Consider the following 27,308-nt stretch of genomic DNA (forward strand, 5'->3'; position numbering starts at 1 on the left):
GGGTCACGTGTGTAAGCACACAGTTGACCCCGAAGTGGGAGTGCACAGGTATGGAGAGCATACATTTTACCGTTTATACATTGGAACGATGATTTCGCATATGGTATGGTTTTTATATTTGCTTCGCTGCTAATGAAAGGGCAAGAGACTCCACCAAAGATCCCGTCTGGAAAATGGTTTGTTTGGCACGCGTTATTGGACATTTGCGAACACCTACGCTAGAGTGGCTGTCAGGAACGTATAACTAGGTTGCCAGAACAATGATGTCAGCAGCATTTTTTTTTATTGCGTATTCCATTTATCTCTTCAGATGGCTGTGGAGTGGGAAGTTGATGTTCTGCATTGTTTGTCAAGCACCTGTAGCACGTTTAATATCCCGAGGCTGTGGAAAGAGCGCCATCTTTTGGGAACAGGATGGAACTTGGTACGTTTGTTCCAAATCATCATCAATAACTTAAAACGTTGAGACAATGTAGTGCTGTTTATCCAACATTGACCAATATTAATCTGGCACCTTTTTGATATTCTGTGCAGTAGTCAAAGAACTAGGGAAGTTTCGTGATAACCCACGTCCTCACCACTGCTGTAGTCTAATGACTTCATAACAGGAGGTGGCAGTGTTTCACCACTGTTGTTGTAGGTTGGCTAACTGGGCTGGCTACTGTACTTTGTGGGGTCTATTCAATCTCATTGGCATGATGGTATCTGTGTAATAGTGGCCTTCACTGGTTGAACTGCAAGTGGAGAACCATCTTTATTATTAGACTGAGCCTATTCTCCCAATAACTCAAATGCACATTTAAAGTCAGTTTAAATGATATAATTTTCACCTTTGACCTTTCTAGAGCTATTATAGTAATCAGACTTCAGACTTCCAGAGTAGGGCCTATATAAAAAAAAAAGTGATAGGAATAAAGTAATCCATCCCAAGCCCAAGAGTAATACAGGAACTACTCACATTCCCCTTCATTGTGAACCTCATGAAGTTACTGTTTATTTACTGCCATTGTTTTTAGCTAATGCATCTCGTCCTGTTCCCTCTCAGAGAGGGGGAGAGAGGGGAGGGGGGAGGGATTTACCGTAACACATGAAATGCAAATCACAGTCAAAGTGGCATCAGGGGAAGTAGGGAGACCAATGGTGCTGCCCTGAGTGAGAAGAAAACAGTTGTCAGAGAAAATGGCACAACTGCTGAATTGGACCTGGAACAGTGGCTGTTGCAATGAGCCCAGATCCATTTTTTCATTTCAAAATAGGCTCGTTGTTATGTAGATATTAACCTTTAGAAAGTCAGTGTAAAACTAAAAGTAGTTTTTTTTCTTCTATTCGTATCCTTTTATTATTCATCACACAATTCAGAGTTCAGTTGTCATGTGAATCAACTTGAACTTGGACAAACTCTCAGGTGTGTTTTCTCAAGCGTATTGGGTAGAGATGTGAAACCTACCTTTGCAAAGACGGGGCAAAATGCTATTGGGATTAGTAATAAAGATGGTCAATCCTATTAAATCAATGACCCAGCCAGTCAAAACTAGAAATTGAAAGATCAAAGCCCAACATTCAAAACAATGTAACACATTTTTAGTCATGAAAATAGCAGGGAAACAAACAAACGAGACAAATTACTTCCTTTAGGGAGGCCAACAGACACCCACACTCTGCCTTCCTCATTGTGCTTACATGCACCTCTCTCATTCACTTCCTGTTTGACACAAGCCTTCTGCGTATACAGGGACTATATCTCCACTACTACTACTACTGTGGCTACTGTGACTGGTGGTAGTCTACAGCTGTTGTTTCTCTGGAGCCCTACACAGCACTAGTGGCTCATCTGCGCTCCCCCTCTGCTCTCTTGTGAATGAATGGCAGTGGGATTGGTGTCATTGGACCTGAGGGGCTTTCGCACAAACTAACGCCGAAAGGCTATGGATGTTACTGGACGATAACAGCAGGTAAGCCGTGTGGAGGACTAGTGGGCTGTCTCCTAAAGGGGATCTGGTGCGTTGTCTGTGGTTGTAAGCCTGCAAGGCTATTGTCTTTTCACAATGCATGCTTTTGTGGCACAGTCAATGGTGCGCTGGGCTTCGGGCCAGAAGGTTGAGGGTTAAGGGGGAATTTGGTGGACGTGGTAGCCCCGACTGGGACTCGAACCCAGGTCCAGCAACTGCCAAGAGGTCCGAACTCACATGCGGCATCTAAATTACTGGAGCCTAAATCCAGAATAATAGGCAATAGAAAAGTTTCAGAAGTGTAACATCTGGACAATTTGTAAAGTACTGAAGTGTCTGACTCCAGACTCAGACATTCAAAATTAAATTATATTCAAATTAAGACATTTGACCTTGGATATGAGTTAGTATTGTCAGTTGTCTTCATCTGTGGACGATGCCTTATTATTGCAAATCTCTAGTTGCCATTGCGCCCACAACTGCAAACAGAGAAAATACTGGTTCCATACATCTGAGAAGGGAACATTTTGTGTTTGCACTAATCCTGGGAGTAGACTCGCCAATCGAATAAACCTAACCAATGCCCAAGTGTCATATCATTTCCTCAATGCTTGTGTTTCCGAGTTTGTGGCTGGCGGTTGGTCCAGGGGTGTAAAGAAAAGGGTATTATGGGACTCCCGAGTGGCACAGCGGTCTAAGGCACTGCATCTCAGTGCTAGAGGCATCATTACAGACCCTGGTTCGATTCCAGACTGTGATTGGGAGTCCTATAGGGCGGTGCACAATTGGCCCAGCGTCATCCAGGTTAGAGTTTGGCCGGGGTAGGCCGTCATTGTAAATAAGAATTTGTTCTTAACTGACTTGCCTAAGTAAACAAAATAAATAAATCGTAATAAGGATAGTTAAAGTTCTGGTGATGGGGTATTCTGGTTAGTTGAGGTCGTTATCCATTAAACTGATAGTGATTTTACTTGCAAATTCCACAAATGGATCAATTAAAATGTGACTGACTATCAGAAACAACACCGATAAACCCAACTGTTTGAGTTTGTGGTAGATTATGTTAAAGTGATGGGAAAGGCTAAGGGGCTGTCAAAATAATGTTACTGACACACAAGGAAGTAAACTTGCAGACCCCCACCAAGCAGCATTTTGGTGGCTTATTTTTAGACACCCTGTGATTGTACTGTCATTATTCTAATACACAATGAGGAAGTTGATGAATAAGCATGTGTTGGTTGCATGGATACAGTATGCATGCAAACCATTTTTATATATACAGTGGGGAGAACACGTATTTGATAGACTGCCGATTTTGCAGGTTTTCCTACTTACAAAGCATGTCTGTAATTTTTATCATAGGTACACTTCAACTGTGAGACGGAATCTAAAACAAAAATCCAGAAAATCACATTGTATGATTTTTAAGTAATTAATTTGCATTTTATTGCATGACATAAGTATTTGATAGATCAGAAAAGCAGAACTTAATATTTGGTACAGAAACCTTTGTTTGCAATTACAGAGACCATACATTTCCTGTAGTTCTTCACCAGGTTTGCACACACTGCAGCAGGGATTTTGGCCCACTCCTCCATACAGACCTTCTCCAGATCCTTCAGGTTTCGGGGCTGTTGCTGGGCAATACGGACTTTCAGCTCCCTCCAAAGATTTTCTATTGGGTTCAGGTCTGGAGACTGGCTAGGCCACTCCAGTACCTTGAGATGCTTCTTACGGAGCCACTCCTTAGTTGGCCTGGCTGTGTGTGTCGGGTCGTTGTCATGCTGGAAGACCCAGCCACGACCCATCTTCAATGCTCTTACTGAGGGAAGGAGGTTGTTGGCCAAGATCTCGCGATACATGGCCCCATCCATCCTCCCCTCAATACGGTGCAGTCATCCTGTCCCCTTTGCAGAAAAGCATCCCCAAAGAATGATGTTTCCACCTCCATGCTCCACGGTTGGGATGGTATTCTTGGGGTTGTACTCATCCTTCTTCTTCCAAACACGGCGAGTGGAGTTTAGACCAAAAAGCTCTATTTTTGTCTCATCAGACTACATGACCTTCTCCCATTTCTCCTCTGGATCATCCAGATGGTCATTGGCAAACTTCAGACAGGCCTGGACATGCGCTGGCTTGAGCAGGGGGACCTTGCGTGCGCTGCAGGATTTTAATCCATGACGGCACAGTGTGTTACTAATGGTTTTCTTTGAGACTGTGGTCCCAGCTCTCTTCAGGTCATTGACTAGGTCCTGCCGTGTAGTTCTGGGCTGATCCCTCACCTTCCTCATGATCATTGATGCCCCACGAGGTGAGATCTTGCATGGAGCCCCAGACCGAGGGTGATTGACTGTCATCTTGAACTTCTTCCATTTTCTAATAATTGTGCCAACAGTTGTTGCCTTCTCACCAAGCTGCTTGCCTATTGTCCTGTAGCCCATCCCAGCCTTGTGCAGGTCTACAATTTGATCCCCGATGTCCTTACACAGCTCTCTGGTCTTGGCCATTGTGGAGAGGTTGGAGTCTGTTTGATTGAGTGTGTGGACAGGTGTCTTTTATACAGGTAACGAGTTCAAACAGGTGTAGTTAATACAGGTAATGAGTGGAGAACAGGAGGGCTTCTTAAAGAAAAACTAACAGGTCTGTGAGAGCCGGAATTCTTACTGGTTGGTAGGTGATCAAATACTTATATCATGCAATAAAATGCAAATTAATTACTTAAATCATACAATGTGATTTTCTGGATTTTTGTTTTAGATTCCGTCTCTCACAGTTGAAGTGTACCTATGATAAAAATTACAAACCTCTACATGCTTTGTAAGTAGGATACACTGCCGATTTTGCAGGTTATCAAATACTTGTTCTCCCCACTGTATATCATTAAGCAGATGCTTTTATCCAAATCGACTTAGTCTAGCATGCATACATTCTTCAAACGAGTGTTCACGGGAATCAAACCTTCAATCCTGGCATTGCAAACGCCGTGATCTACCAACCAAGCCACAGAGGACCACAGTTATAATACTCTAATACCCCACCTGTCACCTACAGTATAACTATGTGTTGATTTGATGCACCACTTACAGTAATCTAAGTGTTTTAGAGTGCATTCACAAAGTATTCAGACCCCTTGACTTTTTCCACATTTTGTTACTTTACAGGCTTATTCTAAAGTTGATTAAATAGTTTTTCCCCCTCATCAATCTCCACACCATAATGACGAAGCAAAAACAGGTTTATAGATTTTTGTGCAAATTTATGAAAAATAAAAAATATGAAAGTATTCAGAACCTTTACTCAGTACTTTGTTGAAGCAGCAGTAACAGCCTTGAGTCTTCTTGGGTATGACACTACAAGCTTGGCATACCTGTATTTGGGGAGTTTCTCCCATTTTTCTCTGCAGATCCTCTCAAGCTCTGTCAGGTTGGATGGGGAGAGTTGGTGCACAGCTATTTTCAGGTCTCTCCAGAGATGTTGGATCCGGTTCAAGTCCGGGCTCTGGCTGGGCCACTCAAGGACATTGAGACTTGTCCCGAAGCCACTCCTGCATTGTCTTGCCTGTGTGCTTAGGGTTGTTGTCCTGTTAGAAGGTGAACCTTTGCCCCAGTCTGAGGTCATGAGCACTCTGAAGCACTCAGGTTTTTATCACGGATCTCTCTGTACTTTGCTCCGCTCATCTTTCCTCGATCCTGACTAATGTCCCAGTCTCTGCTACTGAAAAACATCCCCACCTGCTGCCACCACCATGCTTCGCCGTAGAGATGTTGCCAGGTTTCCTCCAGACGTGACACTTGGCATTCAGGCCAAAGAGTTCAATCTTGGTTTCATCAGACCAGAGAATCTTGTTTCTCAAGGTCTGAGAGTCCTTTAGGTGCCTTTTGGCAAACTCCAAGTGGGCTGTCATGTGCCTTTTACTGAGGAGTGGCTTCTGTCTGGCCACTCTAACATAAAGGCCTGATTGGTGGAGTGCTGCAGAGAAAGTTGTCCTTTTGAAAAGTTCTCCCATCTCCACAGAGGAACACTGGAACTCGGTCAGAGTGTCGGGTTTTTGGTCACCTCTCTGACCAAGGCCCTCCTCCCCTGATTGCTGAGTTTGGCCGGGCGGCCATTTCTAGGAAGAGTCTTGATGGTTCCAAACTTCTTCCATTTGAGAATGATGGAGGCCATTGTGTTCTTTGGGACCTTCAATGCTGCAGACATATTTTTTTTTGTACCCTTCCCCAGATCTGTGCATAGACACAATCCTGTTTCAGAGTTCTACCGACAATTCCTTCGACCTCATGGCTTGGTTTTTGCTCTGACTTGCATCGTCAATTGTGGAACCTTTTATATAAACAGGTGTGTGTCTTTCCAAATCATGTCCAATCAATTGAATTTACCACAGGTGGACTCCAATCAAGTTGTAGGAACATCTCAAGGACGATCAATGGAAACAGGATGCACCGGAGTCTTATGCCAAAGGGTCTGAATACTTATGTCAATAAAGTATTTTTAATACATTTGCAAAAATGTCAAAACTGTTTTTGCTCTTGTCATTATGTGGTATTGTGTGTAGATTGATGAGGGGAAAAATGGCATTTAATCCATTTTAGATTAAGGCTGAAACGGTCTGAATACTTTCCGAGTGCACTGTAGATGGGTAAGTGGAAGTCTGTCACAGTCATGCATATTTCTGCTCGGTGTTTTGCTCAAAGATTATTCAAAGATTGGGAAATGGCCTCTGCAGTTGGGTGTTGCAGTATCAAATCATTCTAGTAAGGAACTATTTAATCCATATCCAAATCATCAGCGTGGATCCACTGGTTTATGGCGAAGGCAGAATGAAACAGAATACTTTATTTCAAATCTCCAAATGCTTGGCAAATGTTTCTGTTTTAGGTTTCAGTCTATTGAGAGCACTGAGAATATTTGTAACCCTAGCAAACTATTAACCAAAGTCATTTCTCAAACATTATTACCCAGAGCAACTATGGTTAAGTACCATGCTCAAGGGCACATCGACTGATTTTTCTTTTTCACTGAGTCAGCTCGGGGATTCGAACCATAAACCTTAAGGTTACTGGCTCAAAGCTCTTAACCGCTAGGCTACCTGCCGCTCTTCAGCGTATGATTGGAAGTCACCTACCTCCCTATATCTATCTCCAAGCACTAGTGAAAGCGGCAACACCCATTTTTAGCAGACAAGATCGTTTGGTTAGCACTCACATCAAAACGCCATGCAGTACGGTCTGCACAACCTATCTTCCTGTTTACCTCTTTACCAGTCTTATCTACAGAATCTATGTTTTCACAGAACTTTCCCACATGATATACACCTCACTCACCCAGGGGTACGCTCAGGAGGCAAACGTGGAACGCGGCAGATAGAAATGTAGTGAATAGAGCTGACATGATTCCTTATTCCACATGTCGGAGAGGCATGTTTGGTTCTACATATTTTGTTAAACATATTTCTATCCAAATGTCACCTGAACACGCCCCCAGGTCTTCCACATTGCATATACTATATCTACATTGCACATTATACACAAATGCTTGGGTTAAGAGCAGTCAAATATTATACACCTTACTGATTTTCCTTATTTACATATCATGTGCTCAAGATATTCTAACTGACAGTCTAGCTATAAATGTGGATATACATAAAACAGTGTGGATGTCTGGTAGCCGTGTCTTATATCAGGCCTGGCTCGTAGTCCATAACATCCAGTGCAACAACAACAACATCATGCAATTCAGACCATATTTGCATAATTGTCCACTCCCTCTAAAAATGTCTTTTTACTGGGGACGTGAGGATCAAAGTCCGTGTATAATGACACTGTTGTTCTAACTCCCATCCACCTTGTGGATCTATTGTCTCTTGTCTAAATGTGTCCTGAATCTGATCATAAAATATGTGTAGGGTGTACACTAAGGACTCTAATGCGGGGAAAAAAATATTTTTTGGGGTCCGATTTGAAAGTGTTCAGTAACTGCAGATGTGGCCGCTACAATACTTCCACCATAGAGTCTAATGAACTTTACCATCATCGATACCCTGCCACTGCATCCCACTGTACCTGGTTGGGCCTGTACGTGCAAAAGACACCCGCTGGCCGGTAGTTGCATTGAACAAAAGAGGAAGCATTTTACAGCGGAGCATTATCGTATTATTGTTCAACTTTTGTTATTTCCTAAAACCATAAGAGGCTGGTTCTCATGCAGTTGTCCAGTGGAGAGAGAGCGAAAGGAGGGTAAGGTGATACAGGGAGGGGGTCTTTTAGTGTTTTAAACCCAACAGAGGAAGATTGGATGGGGATATGGGACTATCAATTAAAGTACAATGAGACGACCCCCCCCACCACCACCACCACCTCCCTGGTCTGTGGGAGTCTATCTGAGAGGCTGATCACACCACAACAATGGACAGGCACCTGCTTCCCTTCCAGGGCTGGGAAGCTATCTTCCTGTTTGGAAGCTGTTGGAAATGTGATCAGGCTGGGCCAGAGGAAAGGAAAGCCTTGAAGAAGGAAGAGTCTCACACTGTGTCTGAGGGTAGAGCGTTATAGAGGCAGAGAAGAAATTTGAGGGCTAACCTGGTTGCCAGATCTGTTGCTCGTTGTCATGGCCGTAACACTGTTTTTTGAGGGAAGGGTACCATAGAATTACATAGTCATTTAATAGGATCTCTGTGGGGGGTACAGGCAGAGTGGGAAGCTACTCTGGTTGCCAGATCTGCTTGTGCTGACTCTTCTGTTGTTCATTGTATTGGAGAGTTGGCTAAAGCATACACAGATCTGGCAACCCGGCTAGCGGCAAGCTGAAGATCTTGTTACTGTTGACTTGAGGTTACTTGAGGGCCTTCATCATGCCGCAGCTGTGTGCAAGGGTGCTCCACCAGGGTTGAGTCACATTCAGGCTTGACCTATAAATCTGTGACAATAAGACTAAATAGTAAGGTTGTGTTCGGTCAGGCTCAATATGACTCACTTGTTGGCTTGATCGTGGCACTCCAAGTATTTTAGTTTATACGGGGACCCAAATGTTTGTGTTGATCTAACTGAACCTAATTGGATGAGGTCGGCTGTGTCATGCTAGTACCTTGGGTTGAGATCAGAGATTAGTGGAAAACCTGCAGACGCTACACTTTTAGGAAAAAAAGGGTTCCCAAAGAGTTCTCCGGCTGTCCCCATAGGAGAACTATTTTTGGATCCAGGTTGAACCCTTTTTGGATCCAGGTAGAACCTATGTAGAACCCTCTGTGGAAAGGGTTCTAGATGGAACCCAAAAGGCTTCTACCAGGAACCAAAAAAGGTTCTTCAAAGTGCTCTCCCATGGGGACAGTCAACAAACAATTTTTGGGGTTCAACTTTCTTTTTTCTTTTTTTCCCTAAGAGTGTAGCGTACTCCAAAATGATATGTGACGTGAAGGACAAAGGAGAGACCGGGGACACGGCACCTAGAGACAGACATGTGACTTTTAGTCAGCTTTCCTTATTAACCTCTGTTGCAACAGCAGAAAATGTGGAAGTGACCTTGTTGACGTTTGAGAGGACATTCATACATCCTCTTATGAAAGCCCACAGTTTCATATAATTTCAGTAGTTGCCATGTAAACAGAATGATTCAGTACCTGAATAGAATTTTGTATAGAACAGCCCGTTTTTAATCTTTGCTTATTGTTACATCGATAGTGTGGAACACATCCAACTGTCACTGATGTTTAGAAAATGTCTAACACGTTTGTTTTGTTTGACTCCACTACACATTCATAATCCATACTTAATGCATTCACACCACTACATAAGCATTTAAATAAGTTAATCATCGACAGTCAGCCATTATATGGCAGTGGATGACTCACTCTTGAATGTCCTACTGTGTAAATGAGATCATAAGAGTTGCTTTATTATACTCAGAGTCAACATCTGACCCTAGACTGGATACAGCCATCAGAACTTATATGACTTATTAGTTCCTTCCCATTCCACCTGGCCGGTGTCCAACACAGTATATTTCCACAATGACCGGGTAGGTCATTTACCGGTTAGTATCAAACAGTAACTTTCCTACACCTGCTGACCGTGCCGCTCGTAACACGTCTTGCCTGGTCCCAGACCTGTTTGTGTTGTCCTGCCAACTCCTACGGTCACTGTCAACTCAAACAATGACAAGACAGCCCAAACAGATCTCGGACCAGGCTATAACACGTCTGGGGATACAATACACCTTTTAGCGTGGGCGACGGGGGGCTGAGAACTAGGCTGTATGGAAAGTGTTTATGTTTATGTAACTTCTATTGTTATTGTCAGGGTTCACCATATTGTTGTTAACGGTAGTGGTGGTGCTGGAAAATCATGGTTGAATTATTCTGACCCCCTGGCCTTTGGTCACATGCTCTTCCTCTCATGGTTCCTTAGGGGCCTTAAATGGTGGGGGCGCCCCGCCGGTTAGCTTCTGGAGCCGGGGGGGTAACCCTCAATTATCTTTTTCCCCCCATCCGTCTGACTCGTGCTCTCTGGCCCAGCTGTGTTTGTGTGTGTGTGTCACAGGAGGCTGCTGAGGGAAGGATAGATCATATTAATGGCTAGAACGGAGTGAATGGAATGACATGGAAACCATGTGTTTGGTGTATTTGATACCATGCCACTGATTCCGCTCCAGCCATTACCACGAGCCCCGTCCTCCTCAATTAAGGTGTGTGTGTGTGTGGCCCCCCCAGGCTCATCTGTACACAATGCCAGTTTCCTGTCCTGTGGTCAATACTGTGAAAAGTCCCCCACAAGACCTACAAATAGGGAGACTTCTCACCGTGAGCATTTATATCATTGCCTCTCAACAGCAGCTGCATGACCCAGTTGAGAAAGCTTGGCTTGGTCTGGCCCCTGTAACATTACTTTAAAAGAGTTTCCAGGACCCAAATGAAGCCTGCTCCTGGATTTGAAAGGCTTCAAATGAGGTGGTGCTTGTTTTGACTCAAAGCTGAAACATAAAAACAGACTCGTATCGCCGTAAGGCCAGTGAGGAACACTCCCAGATGCGCTTTGGTTGGTCAGAATCAGCATAATTCCACTCAGAGCAGGTGTCTGGTGGTTTTTCGTTCACTGTAATTTGGTGAGATATTACCCCTAATCACCATGGCGATCACACCTCTGACCTTTTTTTTGTGCATTTGTGTGAGTCATTCATAGGCACAGATTCACATGCAGCGCGGTGCTATCTGGCACACATTATCACTCACATGTGGGTTATAGGGGATTTCTCTGTCTCGATGGGGAGTTTTTGAGCCTGTTATTGGATACAAACACTTGTAGTTGGTGGGAGGGATTGAAGTGTCTTGTCTTATGGAAAAAACATTTGTTTTCACTCAACAAAGGAAGCTCCACTGTCCACGTCGGAAACCCCAACCCTGGGCTCTAACCCATGGTGAAGTTCCCCAGTGGGGCAAGAAAGGACAATACGTAGTGCGGCTGCCGCCGAGGACAGTACCGTTGGATATGTCTCTATATTGGAATCTTCGAATGTGTACAGTCAATTCATACACTCCTAGCTTGGTCCCAGATCGGTTCGTGCTCTTGCCAACTCCTACTGCTGTTATTGTTATCAGGATAAAGGTATGACAATGAGTGATACGAAGTTGGGCATGATGGCACAAATAGATTGGCACTCGGGCTAATACTATAGCTGCTTCTATTGTGAATGTCCAGGATCCTACATTACAGTCGCGGGTCAACAACACACCGATGACTTTGACAGTCATTTTCACAGGCCTTTCTTGAGACATCTGCAGATTGTGTCATGACCAAAAAAACGTCCGGCTGTTGATCAATGTGCGGTCAACACGTTCATACAGTAGGCTACTGTACTTATCACTGTACGTTATCAAGTGGTGAGGTAGTCACATGTCACCGACGTTACTTGAAGATTGTTGTGAAAAACGATTAGACATTTTAGTTCAATTACATAATTATGATTACAAATGATTACCAGTTATTATAGTAATAGACCGAAAATGAATCAGCCTCCAGTAGTTTTGAGGAGATAATGTACATTTTATTCATGTGACTGTTATTGGATCTTATTACGTTGATGCAGAGACTGGATTACAGAAACATGAAACTCCTGTGATTGAGAGTGAAATTGCCTGTTATAAATCAACACCCTCATCCTGTCATGCATAACAGGAGATTCAACACAATTACAACACGACTGAAACAAAGCCCAACCATAGATCCTAACACCTGGGTCGAAACAGGCGTGAAACAGAAACATTTTGAAGCCGAAAAAGGAGATTTTTTTAAATATACCAGTTCATGTTCTCTGTTTCAAAACATGTTCAAAACGTTTGGTTTCTACTGAACATGCCCCTGTTGTGCGTCCTAACATCAGGAAGCCCAAGGTCCTATTGTCTCTATATGATTCCCAGGAACACAGATGAGGGCGATGCCTGTGAAGGGCCATAGAAATGTAATAAACTATAAGAAGGGCAGGAAGAGAAAATAGAAGAACTGTTTGTTTATCTCTCCATCCCCCTGAAATTCCCTCCTGTCCTGTGGCTTTTCCACGGAACTCATGAGGGCATTTTCATATGTCCCCTGCGATGTATACCAAGATGCAAAACTGGACCCGTGTTTACTTCCTTGATCTGATGACAGTCTAATATGCTTTCACGGAAAGGGAGGGATGACTGGAGAGAGGTGTGATGTTTATCTTCTTATCCCTCTCTTCTACTGCAGGCCGTGAGAAGACATGCAGCACACGTCGTGTACTGAGGACCGGATCCAGCATGCTCTGGACCGATGTCTGGATGGGCTCAGACCCAGCCCCACGGCGCCACATCCCTGGAACGGTAAGCCTCATCTGGGCTGAGCAGGGTCGGACGTGGGCGGGTGTATTTCATCTCTTCGCTGGTGACTTCGTATTCATTCTCAGGGAATTTGATTCCCAGTGTTATTTCACTTGAGACATACAGGCACAATATGGTTGTTCACATGATATGGACAGCAGGCCTGTTCATTGTCACCGTTGCATGTAGTTCATGTCATAGTATTGTTCCAAACTGTAGGGACATTTTCTACGTGGTGTCACAGAATATCAAAAAGCCTGAGACGTTTCACATTTCAAGTGTCCAGCCACATGTTAACACCTCCGCTGGAAAATCTTCCTCCGTCATCAGTCAGACCACACTGACCGTAAATTGTTCTTGCTCAACTTCTGAACACCAGAACTGTTCGTGGTGACCGGTATATCTGAAGCCCAGTAGGCCTAGTGAGTCTGTCTGTTGTTGAAAACTGTCAGTGGAGTGTAATTACGGGCTAGAGGAAGTATCAACGTTGACACTATGGCTGTGGCGGAAGTGGTGTGTGTGTGTGTGTGTGCGCGCGCACACACACACACAGAGAGACCCTGGTGACATAGACCGCAGTGTGCCTGGAAGTATGATGAGGTAGTGTGAGGGGGTAGGATCGGTTTGTGTAGCAGAGCGTAGCAACACCAACTGTGTCAGATATCATACACCTACATACACACTGTGGTTTTATACATCACATTTTCAGGAGGTACCTTGTTGCCACATACGGTGTTGAAATGACGTTATTAATTTGTTCGAAGTACAGCTGCATGTTCTATATTCATAACATATTGCACAATGTGGCCTCTGATGTGACGTGTGTGTGTGTGTGTGTGTGTGTGTGTGTGTGTGTGTGGGATTCAGTCCTGATGTGCTCGGCGGGCCAGTCGATGAACCGCTGGAGTCTGGAGGAATTGGTGAAGAGAGACCCAGAGAACTTCCTCATCCTCCTGCAGCAGGTCCTCAGGAAGACCCGAGAGGTGAGGGGTCACAGGTCATTACTGAAAGGGCAGAGGCCATCATAACTCCTCTACTTAGGATGCTGCTATGACCTAGATTCTTATGGTCACATGTCATGATGACCCCACGCCTCTACAGAATGTAGATGGGATCTACAGTATGTGATTAGGAGCAGTATGGCACCTTGTGGTGGGAATTGAGAACTGAAACTGTGAAGTGTGGACATGTGAATGAACTTTTGGATCTCTGTATGTGTGTGCAGGTCCAGGATCAGTGTCAGTATGAGCTTGTGGCTCCCCTCGCTATCATGTTCTCCTCCACTCTGTTACAGGTAATCAATCAATCAATCAATCAATCAATCAATAAACCAAACACAAGAACCCCAACCTTAGTGACCTGTAACTAGGTGTTTTTCTGGTTGCAGACCCCCTTCTGTCCCCCTGCCACGGAGCTGCTGGAGGAGGCCTGTGAGGTGTTTGGCTGTTTCCTGACTTGGCCAGAGCCTTACTGTAGCGTGTGTAAAGGACTGCTCTCCACCTTACACCAGGAGCTCAAGGCCCCAGGTAAACATGGAAAGACGTGGGCTACTCTAGGTTTTATAACTATCCATGCTTCTATGGGGTTTTTGAACTATTCATTTACTTCATTGATGATCATGTGGACTGTGAATTAATACGAGGTCAAAAACAGACATGTGTAAGACAGCCTTCCTTTTTTTGCGAGGCAACAAGTGCTTATGTTGACTTCTCTCTCAATGGTCCGAGCCATAGTTGCTGAGGGCTGTAATCATTACGCCGATTCTGGTGCAAAACGTTTTGCAATAAACTGTTTACTCCAAACACAGAAAACGCAAACAAGAGTTTCTGTTGAACAAATTCAGGTGTGTCCCTCCCCGTTTCGTTCAGTTTTACTCTGGTTAATTCCGTTTGATTCTTAAACGGTAAACATTTTTTTCCGTAATGAATACACCCATGTCATGTACTGTGGCTCAGTCACCCATGATCAGTGACTGCCCCCTAGTGACACAAACAGATAAAACAGTAAGATGAAAAGCACAAATACAGAGCCTTCAGAAAGTATTCACACCCCTTGACTTTTTCCACATTTTGTTGTGTTACAGTCTGAATTTAAAATGGATTAAATGGAGATTTATTTTATCACTGGCCAACACACAATACCCCATAACGTCAAAGTGGGATTATGTTCTTAGAAATGTTACTAATTAATAAAAAATGAAAAGCTGAAATGTCTTGAGTCATTAAGTATTCAACCCCTTATTTATAGCAAGCCTAAATAAGTTCAGGAGTAAACATGTGCTTAACAAATCACAGAATAAGTTACATGGACAACATTGTTGTTACACCACCTACTAAAAAAATGAAGCCTGTACAGAATATAAATATTCAAAATCATGCATCCTGTTTGCAACAAAAAATGTGGCAAAGCAATTAACTTTTTGTCATGAATATAAATTGTTATGTTTGGGGCACATCCAATACAACACATTACCTGGGTTGGGGAGTAACGGATTACATGTAGTTAGTTACATGTAAGGGATTACAAAAAAAAAAAACGATAACTAAACCGTTACATTACCAGCAAAAATATTGTAATCAGAGTACAGATTACTTTTGAAAAACTAGATGGTTACTTCAAGGATTACTTTTAAATTCAGAAAGGATGTTTGCGGAAAACAATATTTGACACTTCTGTTTTTTCAATGACATTCAAATCAGCATTGAAAAAAGGGGCACATTTTAAGTTTGTTCCACCTGAGCGAGTCTGACCAGAAGTCCGAGACCACTATGATGACACACCAAATGTGTTTGATGGATTGTGGGAAAAGAGCAGGAATAGGCTTTTGTAGGCCACCATCGAAGCTATGTCTTCCAATGGTGCGACTGCTGTCAGCATCCAAAGATTATCCAACTTGAATAAACGCTTGGCGGTAAGAATGACAGCAGTGGTGTCGTCTACGGGGATATAATTTATTATTGATATCTACATACAGTTGAAGTCGGAAGTTTACATACACCTTAGCTAAATACATTTAAACTCAGTTTTTCACCATTCCTGACATTTAATCCTAGTAAAAATTCCCTGTTTTAGGTCAGTTAGGATAACCACTTTATTTTAAGAATGTGAAATGTCAGAATAATAGTAGAGAGAATTATTTATTTCAGATTTGATTTCTTTCATCACATTCCCAGTGGGTCAGAAGTTTACATACACTCAATTAGTATTTGGTAGCATTGCCTTTAAATTGTTTAACTTGGGTCAAACGTTTTGGGTAGCCTTCCACAAGCTTCCCACAGTAAGTTGGGTGAATTTTATCAGAGGCTTCTAAAGCCATGACATTTAGCTATTTGCGCCATACGTGCCATATTGTGCCATATACGCGCCATATTGTGGTTGTTGTGGATGACTGTTCACAAGTCTAAATGTGTATTTGAACCCAATAATGGTTGAATACAAGAAATGTAAACTTCCTATCAATCATTGTTTTTGGAACCAGTGGACAGCCAGTGAAAAATGTGCTCTTGCAGCTGCATAGTGCAGATCCAAGCCTACGGAATAAAAGTGGGGCTTTTAATGCGCAATCTAATTAATGGTGATAAAAATAAATCCATAGGCCTGATGGACACATGCTCAAACTTGCACCCTTTTGATAGACTTGAAGGGGCAATCTGTAGTTGCTATATCCATTTTTGGACTTGTAAATTATATATACAACTTTGGACACCCCTTACTCATTTGTATTATTTTCTACATTGTAGAAAAATACTGAAGGCATCAAAACTATGAAATAACACATATGAAATCATGTAGTAACCAAAAAAGTGTTAAACAAAATATATTTTAGATTCTTCAAAGTAGCCACCCTTTGCCTTGATGACAGCTTTGCACACTCTTGGCAAAGCATGCCATTCCATGAGCGCAACATTTTATTTTTCAACTCGAATAAATGAGTCCTCCATGACTACAAAATCATTAACAACAGACTAGGGCTTGCTAATAAGTCCTTAGTTTGAGCTAAGCATGACCCCAAAACTATTTGGCTAATCTATACTTCCATATTTCTCTGCGACAGAGCCTGGACTCGAACCAGGATCTCTAGTGGCACAGCTAGCTAGACTACTGCGCCACTCGGGAGGCCTAGCTATGTAAACTTTAACATGGATTTATGCTGCAATAGATGTTGTTCAATTGGTAACATACATTTTTGTCTTCTAATGTCTCTTACGGGGAAAGTAATCTAAAAGTAATGGAATGTAATCAAATGACGTTGCTGAGTTTGGATAATACATACGTTACTGATTACAATTTTGGACAGGTAACTGTAACGGATTACATTTAGAAAGTAATCTACCCAACCCTGCACATTACTGAGTACCAGTCTCCATATTTTCAAGCATAGTGGTGGCTGCATCATGTTATGGGTATGCTTGTAATCGTTAAGGACTGGGGAGTTTTTCAGTATAAAAAAAAACAGAATGGAGCTAAGAACAGGCAAATTCCTAGAGGAAAACATGTTTCAGTCTGCTTTCCAGCAGTCACTGGGAGATTAATTCACCTTTCAGCAGGACAATAACCTAAAACACAAGGCCAAATCTACACTGGAGTTGTTTACCAAGAAGACAGTGAATGTGGCTGAGTTACAGTTATGACTTAAATCTACTTGAAAAATCTATGGCAAGTCCTGAAAAATGGTTGTCTAGCAATGATCAACAACCAATTTGATAATAATGGGCTAATGTTTTATAATCCAGGTGTGGAAAGTTCTTAGAGACTTACCCAGAAAGACTTACAGCTGTTATTGCTGCCAAAGGTGCTTCTACAAGTATTGACTCAGAGGTGTGAATACTTATTTAAATGGGATATGTCTGTATTTCAATTTCCATACATTTGCAAAAACAATAACTTTATCATTATGACGTATTGTGTGTAACATGGGTGAGTTTTTTTTGTGTTTTTTTTTTTTACAATTCAGATCCATTTTGAATTTGGCTGTAACACTGCTATATGTGGAATAAGTCAAGGGGTAGGAATACTTGAAGGCACTGCAGATATAACATTCATACGATTGTATGAACCTGATCACCTCAAATTGTTCAAGTTAGGTAAACCTGTCTGCGCAAACATGTGCCAGTGATAATGGAGAAGTGCTTGACGGTTCTGTGGTAGCCTGTTCTTTGAAAGCGGATGTGTGATATTTCAATTCACAAAAGGGGAAAAAAGCAGAACTATAACAACCTGTCAACTACCTGGAAGAGGATAATGACAGATAAGATAAAATAATACCGCTGAAATCTGAGAAAGTCACGTCAGGTACAGGCCAATGAATGAATGAATGAGCTTGCAGTGGTGTGAATGGGGATCACTATTTTGTGATGTGGTGAGGTGAAAATATATCATTGTGTGCAGTACAATACTTTAGTCAAGAACAATCAACTTATTCAGCGTGTGTTCACTTCACAGGCATTTCCTATCACAGACTGGTGAGAGAAGAGCAAGGCCTGGCCACTTCAAAACATCGCTCAAAAACAATGTAGGTTGTCAACAGTTTAACGGCTATATTTTACTACTTATTATTATGAATGATTGTGCAATCTTGTCATGCACACGTAAACCACATGTCTGGAACTCCTCTTCAGTTATTGGTTCTCCCCACCCCTTCCCTGCCCAATATATCACTCCTTCCTTTTCACTCTCGTGTTGGTTTTTCTTCTGTTAGCGTTCCCCTTGTTCTGTTTCTGTGTAACTGCATGTGTATTTACAGTTGAAGTTGGAAGTTTACATACACTTAGGTTGGAGTCATTAAAACTAGTTTTTCAACCACTCCACAAATTTCTTGTTAACAAACTATAGTTTTGGCAAGTCGGTTAAGTAATTTTTCCAACAATTGTTTACACACAGTTTATTTCACATATAATTCACTGTATCACATTTCCAGTGGGTCAGAAGTTTACAAACACTAAGTTGACTGTGCCTTTAAATAGCTTGGTAAATTCCAGAACATTATGTCATGGCTTTAGAAGCTTCTGATAGGCTAATTGACATCACTTGAGTCAATTGGAGGTGTACCTGTGGATGTATTTCAAGGCCTACCTTCAAACTCAGTGCCTCTTTGCTTGACATCATGGGAAAATCAAAAGAAATCAGCCAAGACCTCAGAAAAAGAATTGTAGACCTCCACAGGTCTGGTTCTTCCTTGGGAGCAATTTCCAAATGCCTGAAGGTACCACGTTTATCTGTACAAACAATAGTACGCAAGTATAAACACCATAGGACCAAGCAGCCACCATACCGCTCAGAAAGGAGACGTGTTCTGACTCCTAGAGATGAAAGTACTTTGGTGCGAAAAGTGCAACTTAATCCCAGAACACCAGCAAACGACCTTGTGAAAATGCTGGACGAAACGGGTACAAAAGTATCTATATCCACAGTAAAACGAATCCTATATCGACATAACCTGAAAGGCTGCTCAGTAAGGAGGAATCCACATCTCCAAAACTGCAATAAAAATGCCAGACTACGGTTTGACACTGCACATGGGGACAAAGATCGTACTTGTTGGAGAAATGTCCTCTGGTTTGATGAAACAAAAATAGAACTGTTTGGCCATAATGACCATCGTTATGTTTGGAGGAAAAGCTTGCAAGCTGAAGAACATCATCCCAACCTTGAAGCACGGGGGTGGCAGCATCATGTTGTGGGGGTGCTTTGCTGCAGGAGGGACTGGTGCACTTCACAAAATAGATGGCATGAGGAAGGAAAATGATGTGGATATATTGAAGCAACATCTCAAGACATCAGCCAGGAAGTTAAAGCTTTAAAATTAAGTTAAAGCTTGGTCACAAATGGGTCTTCCAAATGGACAATGACCCCAAGCACACTTCCAAAGTTGTGGCAAAATGGCTTAAGGACAACAAAGTCAAGGTATTGGAGTGGCCCTCACAAAGCCCTGACCTCAACCCTATTCAAAAGTTGTGGGCAGAACTGAAAACGTGTGTGCGAGCAAGGAGGCCTACAAACCTGACTCAGTTACACCAGCTTCGTCAGGAGGAATGGGCCAACATTCACCCAACTTATTGTGGGAAGCTCGAGGAAGGCTACCTGAAACGTTTGACCCCAAATTAAACAATTTAAAGGCAATGCTACCAAATACTAATTGAGTGTATGTGAACTTCTGACCCACTGGGATTGTGATGAAAGAAATAAAAGCTGAAATAAATCATTCTCTCTACTATTATTCTTAAATTTCACATTCTTAAAATAAAGTGGTGATCCTAACTGACCTAAGACAGGGAATTTTTACTCTGATTAAATGTCAGGAATTGTGAAAAACTGAGTTTAAATGTATTTGGCTGAGGTGTATGTGAACTTCCGACTTCATTTGTATATACACGTCTTTGTTTGTGTGCCGAGAGACAAAGGCATTTGTATCTTCCTGTTCTACAATTCTTGTAATAAGGAATAATAATATTGACTCGTTTTTAGGGTGCAGACCTCTATCACCCCTGTGTTTTCCACCAGGTCAACCCTATGTCATCTCATCCCTATAGGACGGTTCTGTTGATGAACCCTAGTGAGGTGCCTCCTGAGTTCCTGTCTGTAGCAGACCAACTGAGTAGTATCCAACGGTCCCAGAGAGAGACATACGTCAACCTGGTCAAACATGCCTACCAGGCTACCCTGGGCACCAAGTACCCCCTGGCCAGCATCCACAAAGCCCTGCAGGTACTGGACGACGCAATATACCACTGGAACGCTGTACAGATACCTATAGAAATATAGATTTTGTTTTTTAGCTAAGATTTTGTTAGTCTTGATGGCTGTGTAATCTGTTTAGTTTTCCATCATAGTCAAAATCAATGTTTAGTAGTTTGTTAGTACCCATCTTCTGTAGAGTATCACAACATGACTCTCCACAGGTCAAGAGTCTAGAGGAGCTGGCGGAGATCTTCTCCATGGTAACCGACGTCCTGGAGACGGCCGCTGCCATGGACGACCCAGCGAAAGGCCGTGATCATGTGACCCAGGGCCTGGAGGGGCTGAGGGAGAGGATGGGTGTCCCAGCGTCCAATGGCAGGAAGTCTGACGGTGAGAGGGCGGAGCCTAACCTATTCTAACCTATCCTAACCTATTCTATTGATTTGTCAAAATGAAGCTAATGTGAAAAATTTCCATACAGTATGTGTAAATGTTGTTTTGTTGTATTTATTCTGTTTTTAGGAATGTTGCAAACTCTACCACTGCCCACAGCCAAGTGCTACATGTTTCACTGGGACAAGGACAACTTTGGTAAAGGACTTTGGTCTTCACTCTCTCATGAAATGGCTTGTCATGGGATCCCCCTTGAGTCTGGTTCCTCTTTAGGTTTCTCCTACCTAGGTTGACTTTCCTTTCTGTTTGATGGTTTCGACTTGGATTGTGATAAATTCATTTGTATACTGTGCTTTACAGTACATGCAACTGATGGACTGTGTCTTTGTGATTTTCAGATATCCTCAACACCATCCTGGAGAACGAGCATGACCTAACCGGCTTCCAGACCTCCAGTGGTCAGGGTGACGGCGAAGATGAGGAGGAGGAGGAGGAGGAGGAGGAGGAGGAAGGGGCAGAGTTCGACCTGGAGGAGGAGGAAGAAGGAGAGAAGGAAGAAGGAGAGGAGGAGTTTGTCTCCGCCATGTCTATGTACAACTGCTGCAGTGTGGACCACCGAGCCTCTACCTTCTCCACCGTCTCCTCACTCTCCACTGCCTCTAAAGACTCCATGTACTCCACCTTGTCCTTGGCCTCCGGATCCTACGCCCCCTCCGTTCTCTCAGTCACTTCCGGCATCGACAGCGACTTCTACGAAGACACCGAGGACGCCACCTCCAGCCCCTCCCCTTTGGAACGGAGCCCATCATCCGGCAAGTCGACCAAAGCTTCGGCTCGTCTGAGCCAGCACTTCTCCCGTTTCTTCAAGACAAAGACGCAGTCCCTGACCAGAGCCAAGAGCCTCGGCAGCCCAGATGCTAAGGACTTGGTCGCGGTTCGTTCAAAGCGCTCCAACTCTCTCCCGCAGCAGGTGCACCTAGTCAGCCCAGACTCTTTGTTCCAGACCCCCTGTACCCCCCAGGCCCTCAAGCACGTGTGCTTCCGCCGGAGGCCCATCCTGAGCAGTGACGAGGAGGGTAACTGTAATTCCACTACCCTGAGGGTGGTAGTATTCGGGGCTGACCACGTGGCGGGCAAGGTGGCGAGAGCCTATAGTAACCTACGCCAGAGAGAGAATGCTTGCCCGAGCCTCAGCAGAGCCTTCCGGCTGCAGTTCTTCTTTGTGCCCGTGAAGAGGGATGGTGTTGTGAGGTGCCCTAGCCCTGGAGGCCAGTCGGCTAGCCCACGGAGAGGAAGTACAGTGAGTACAACTGTTATAGTGTAGGGCCACTTAAAAAGAGCCACTATCAGATTTGTTTTATTTCACCTTTATTTCACCAGGAAGGGCTCATTGAGATTTGAAATCTCTTTTTCAAGAGCGTCCTGGTCAAGATAGGCAGCACCAAATCATTACACAATTACAGACAGACAACATGAAAAACCACAAGTAATCTAGTAAAGGCCATAGAATTCAACAAAATCATAAAACAGCAAATTTAAAACAATAACAGGTCAGGGAATCGGCCTCAAAATCCTTCGTCAGTGATTTTAAAAACACCAATCGGGACAAGTTCTTCCAGCATAAAAATATTTTGTAAGGCGTTCCAAGCCGATGGCGCAGAGTACATAAAAGCCCTTTTGCCAAATTCAGTTCATTTGGAACAGTTAGCAGGATAAAGTCCTGCGAACGAAGAGCGTACCCACCACATTTCTGAACAATAAAAATGCCCAAATAAAATGGTAGTAAACCCAAAATGGCTTTGTAAATAAATGTATACCAGTGACTGAGCCTACGAGTGACTAGAGAAGGCCAGTCAACCCTGGAATATAAAGTGCAGTGGTGCGTAAGGGTTTTGCAGTTTAAAATAAATCTCAAAGTGCCATGGTAAAGGGTGTCGATTGATCTCAAACACTGAGCGGAAGCATACATCAAATATCCCCATAGTAAAGGCATAAATATAGCTGATACTAGCCTCCTTCTGTTTAGTTTTGTCAGTATTGAGGATAAGCTTCAATTGGCACAAGGTATGTTGAACAGTATAAAAAACAGTTTGCAAGTTCTGGAAAGCTTTTGTGAGAGACGAGGCACAACAAGTAACAGTATCATCAGCATAAAAGCGAAGTTGCACAATTATTTATATAAATAGTGAATAAGAGGGGACCAAGTACAGAGCCCTGGGGCACACCATTACAGACAGACAATTTAACAGACATGAGCCCATCAACTTGAGTGCACTATCAGACAGATGGTTAGCAAACCATGTAACTGCATGCTCCGAAAGACCTACGCTCAACAATCTCTGTCTCAGTATAGCATGATCAAATGTATCAAAAGCCTTAGAGGGATCAATAAAAAGTGAGTCACAGTGCTGTTTTTTGTCAAGGGCTTCAGTGACATCATTAGTTAGGTTAATAGTATAGTGGCTGTTTTTAAGTGGCCCTGTCAGAGTTTGGGTCAATTCTGTTTCAATTCAAGTCAATTGGGGAGATAATTGGATTTATAATATTTGTTTTTTCAATTTATAAATTGAACTTCAATTCACTTCCTGATGAGGTTGACCCAAACCATGTTACAGTTTCTGGTACCATAATCTCTAAAGCTTTAACGTCAATTCTAGATAATGGGTTGATAGCTGTTTAGGAGACTGTTTCCCCGAGGACCAAGTTTGGCAAACCCTGCGATAGAGCAGCGGCATTAAATTCAGGATGAGTAGTCAGGCAATGTTCCTGTGGCCATACAATACTATTACTACTCTGCAGCTAAAATGAAGAGAGACTGACGTATTGTTCTTTTAGGAGCTCAACAATCTGGGCACAGAAGACAGCACTAACGACATAGCCCGTTTCATTGGTATGCTGGACCCCTGGTACGAACGCAACACCTTGAGCCTGCTCAGTCTACCAGCCAGTGTGGTGTGTCAGGTAAGACCACACTTTGTGTGACATATCAAATGATGAACATGATTGAAAAATGGATGTGTTGTCTCACACACAGTCAATGGTGTTCCCTGTGTCTTGCAGCAAACCTCTAAGATAGAGTCCGATTTGTATGATAGTTCCTATGAGGATCGTCTGCCCATCCTGGCTGACCTGGTGTTGTACTACTGTCGCCATGCCGCCAGGCCTGCACTGATGCAGCTCTACCAAGCTGAGGTGAGGCCTGGATTCTCTTTTCTGTCCTTTTTCTCTGTCTTGCTCTCTCTTTCTCTCTCACACACACTGCACATCTCCTATACTCAACCTCCATGTTATAAATGTGTGTGTTGAGTGTTTGATGTCCTTGGGGTTGTAGATGACGTTAGCTGGAGGCGAGAGGAGGACAGAGGTTTTCATTCACTCCCTAGAGCTGGGCCACACCGCGGGTACACGAGCCATCAAGGCTATGGGTACGTACATCTGCCTCAGCACCGTCTCTTAGCAACCTGCCCATAATAAACAGGCAGGTAAGATTTTCCAAACAGAAAATATGCGTCTTGACTTCAGCCGGGAGTCCGAGGTCTGGATGGATTATGGCTGAGGGAACATCTGCTGTTTCAATCTATGATTCAGAAACTCAGTTTGTCTCGTTGTTCCATGTCGTTTCTTCCATGTTACATGACAATCTCTTCCACTGCTTTTTGTTTCTTAAAAAACAAATTGACACTAAACGTATAAATCATCATTCTTCGTATTCACCATCATCAATGATTGATTATTCATCTTCAGCACCATGTTCAGCTCTATGGCTGTATCCTAATAGGGAAGCTCTGTGTTTGTCCTTTTTGTAGGTGCCGCGAGCAAGAGGTTTGGGATCGATGGCGACCGGGAGGCAGTCCCTCTGATGTTAGAGGTGGTTTACAACAGGGTAAGATGGTGTTCAGCAGCTCTTCATCCCACTAGGAACATACTGACCGTGTCAACTGCATAAAGAATCAGCGTTGTCTGATGCATTTCTGATGTATCGCTCTCTCTCTCTCCTTCTTTTTCCTCTCTCAGGTGGTCATCAGTGGGAGAAGTCAATGGACGAAGAAAGACAAAGTTTGCACCTCCATCAACCTGACCAAAGCCTGCAAGAATCCAGAGGAACTAGGTGATATAACTACAGCAATACAACGAACTACAGTAATATAATGTTCTGGGTTCATTCATGAGTTGGAAATTTTTGGACTCACGCATGTTAGGGAGCAGCCAAATCAGTTGTAGGTTTGAAAGTTTGTTTCGTTAACGCAGACATCCTGTTTTGATCCCTTCCTTCCCCCACGGTTTCAGATTCAAAGATGGAGTGCTTGCAGTTGACAATGACAGAAGTACTGAAAAGGCAGAACTCAAACAAATCTAAGAAAGGCTACAATCAGGTGAGCAAGATGTTGTCAGATCGAGTCGGTGCGACTTGCGGTTAGACGGCATACAGCAACAACTTCACGTAAACCACAGTGCTCTATAGGGACTCCATAAGTGGAGCAACATCTCTCGTATCCCGAGAACGAGCTTCTTTCTAGATCAACCCGATAGGAAACCCGATGTACACTTTCACAGGCACGTCTCAGTTTCTACCTTAACAGAGCACGACTTTCACTTGACTTCTTTGTTGTTGTGTTTGTTGTCCAACCCTTTTCCTGTTCACTTGATCTTACACTAATATGACACACTACATCCTGTAGCTCAGACAAATACAGCATTAATGCCACTAATAATTATTTTCTATATGTCATTAGGGCTGGTTTCCAAGACACAGATTAAGCCTAGTCCTGAATGCTTTCACTGGAGATTGTCCTTTGATCGTGTTTTTGATCCAGGACTGTGCTTAGTCTGTGTGTGGAAAAGCCACTCTTGGAGTCCCAAAATATACTTGTATTGCTTCTAATGGTCAGTTTCTACTTGCCAGCAACTGAGCGTTACTGAGGTGAAGGTGGACAAGGTGCAGGTCAGTGGGACTGGTAACACCACCTTCGCTGTGTGTCTGGACCAGGATGAGAAGAAGATCTTCCAGGGTGTCACCAGGTACAGGCATACACACACACACACACACACAGTCAGTCTTGTACAACTAACCTTGTGGGGACACACAATTCATTCCCATTCAAAATCCTATTTTCCCTAACCCCTAAACCTAACCTGTAGCCTAAACCTAACCCTAGCTCCAAATCTTAAAACTAAACCTTAACCTAATCCTAACCCTAAACCCCCTAGAAATAGCATTTGACCTTTTGGGGGCCAACAAAATGTCCCCAGTTGGTCACATTTTTGTTTGTTTACTATTCTTAGTTAAACACATCCACACAGTCCCCACAAGTAAAGTTAAACATGCACACGTACAGACACACACTATCTGACCACAGTGTCTCTTTCCCTTCCTCCTCCTCTCCCAGGTGTGAGGTGTCTGTATGCTACAAGCCTGACAGCTCTACAGACTGGAGGTTAGGCCAGGGCCTGTCTGCCCAGATCCAGCCTCTCCACCCCACCTTCTGCTCACTCCTCTGCCTGCCCATAGCCACCTTCAGTGGGGCACAGCCCTGAGAGTGGAAGACCAGCCTTAAACATATATATACTTGAATGTATTTCTGACTATTTTGTAGACAGCTGGTAACAGAGGGGAAGACTAGAAAGTGTAGGTGAAAAGCCTGGAGTCTGTGGACCAGACTAAAATGAATGGATGAGACTCTTTTTGGAGCCAAGGGACAGTATGGCTGCTGGATGGTTCAGCGAACCATCCTCCTGTGATGACTAACGTTGCCTGAAACCTACAGACTTCCGTTGGGCTAACAGTCTTGTGACGTTCAGGAGACCCGGGTTCAATACCCAGTTGCTGAAATGGACACTATGGATTATGTAAATGATGTACATTTGTATACTATATATTTCTTCCCTCAAAATAACTTCATCATTACACTGTAGCTACACTAGCATTGGTGCAAGTCCTCTCTTCCGGCACTGCAATGAGCAACGGTTTCCTGAAAACATTTCTGAAATATCACAGTGACTTCTTTAGACCAGCAGGGGAGTCTATTGTGTTCACTTTCCCACACGAGAGTCACGTATGTCAGGATAATGAGGTAGGAAAAACAGCCTTTCTCAGGACTCCACAGACTCATCCAATACCAGTTATGTTCAATGTTGTTTTTACATTTGAATGTATATATTTGACATTGTATTAAATAATCCCATTTTTGACATTCCATTGTACATAGTATAAGATGTATCATACTAAGTAGCACCCTGTAATGTTTACTTGACACTGTATTTGACATAAGATATATATTTTTTATTTAGCTGATACTGATGACCGCAGGGACGCAGAGACGACATCGATATTCCAGGGTAGATTGACATGGTGTCATAGACCAGTCTATGGTGCTACAGAATATACTCATCCAGTCCTTTTGTTAATCAGTTGTCTAATTTATTGTTGTCTACAGCTTTGCACTGCAGAAAATATATAACAG

At 43.2% G+C, this 27,308-nt stretch overlaps 1 protein-coding gene across 3 annotated transcripts; it reads left to right on the forward strand.

Annotated features, from left to right (window-relative positions):
- LOC112230273 (phosphoinositide 3-kinase regulatory subunit 5) lies at positions 1–27,038 on the forward strand. 3 transcript variants are annotated; one of them, XM_024396500.2, is made up of 20 exons: positions 22–48; positions 311–424; positions 1,870–1,952; positions 12,668–12,780; positions 13,645–13,760; positions 14,003–14,071; positions 14,165–14,303; positions 18,220–18,289; positions 20,307–20,481; positions 20,676–20,844; positions 20,977–21,045; positions 21,246–22,147; positions 23,683–23,808; positions 23,908–24,039; positions 24,179–24,272; positions 24,654–24,730; positions 24,862–24,955; positions 25,135–25,220; positions 25,751–25,866; positions 26,235–27,038. In XM_024396500.2, exons 4-20 carry the CDS (start codon positions 12,681–12,683, stop codon positions 26,380–26,382), a joined length of 2,682 nt encoding a protein of 893 aa, XP_024252268.1. In that variant the 5' UTR covers positions 22–48; positions 311–424; positions 1,870–1,952; positions 12,668–12,680; the 3' UTR covers positions 26,383–27,038. The 3 variants fall into 3 exon arrangements, with proteins under 3 accessions (XP_024252270.1, XP_024252268.1, XP_024252269.1); XM_024396501.2 differs by lacking the exon at positions 1,870–1,952; XM_024396502.2 differs by lacking the exons at positions 311–424; positions 1,870–1,952 and having other exon boundaries at positions 1–48.
- The last annotated feature ends 270 nt before the right edge of the window (positions 27,039–27,308 follow it).

Source organism: Oncorhynchus tshawytscha, linkage group LG32 (genome assembly GCF_018296145.1).
Source record: "Oncorhynchus tshawytscha isolate Ot180627B linkage group LG32, Otsh_v2.0, whole genome shotgun sequence".
Lineage (NCBI taxonomy): Eukaryota > Metazoa > Chordata > Actinopteri > Salmoniformes > Salmonidae > Oncorhynchus > Oncorhynchus tshawytscha.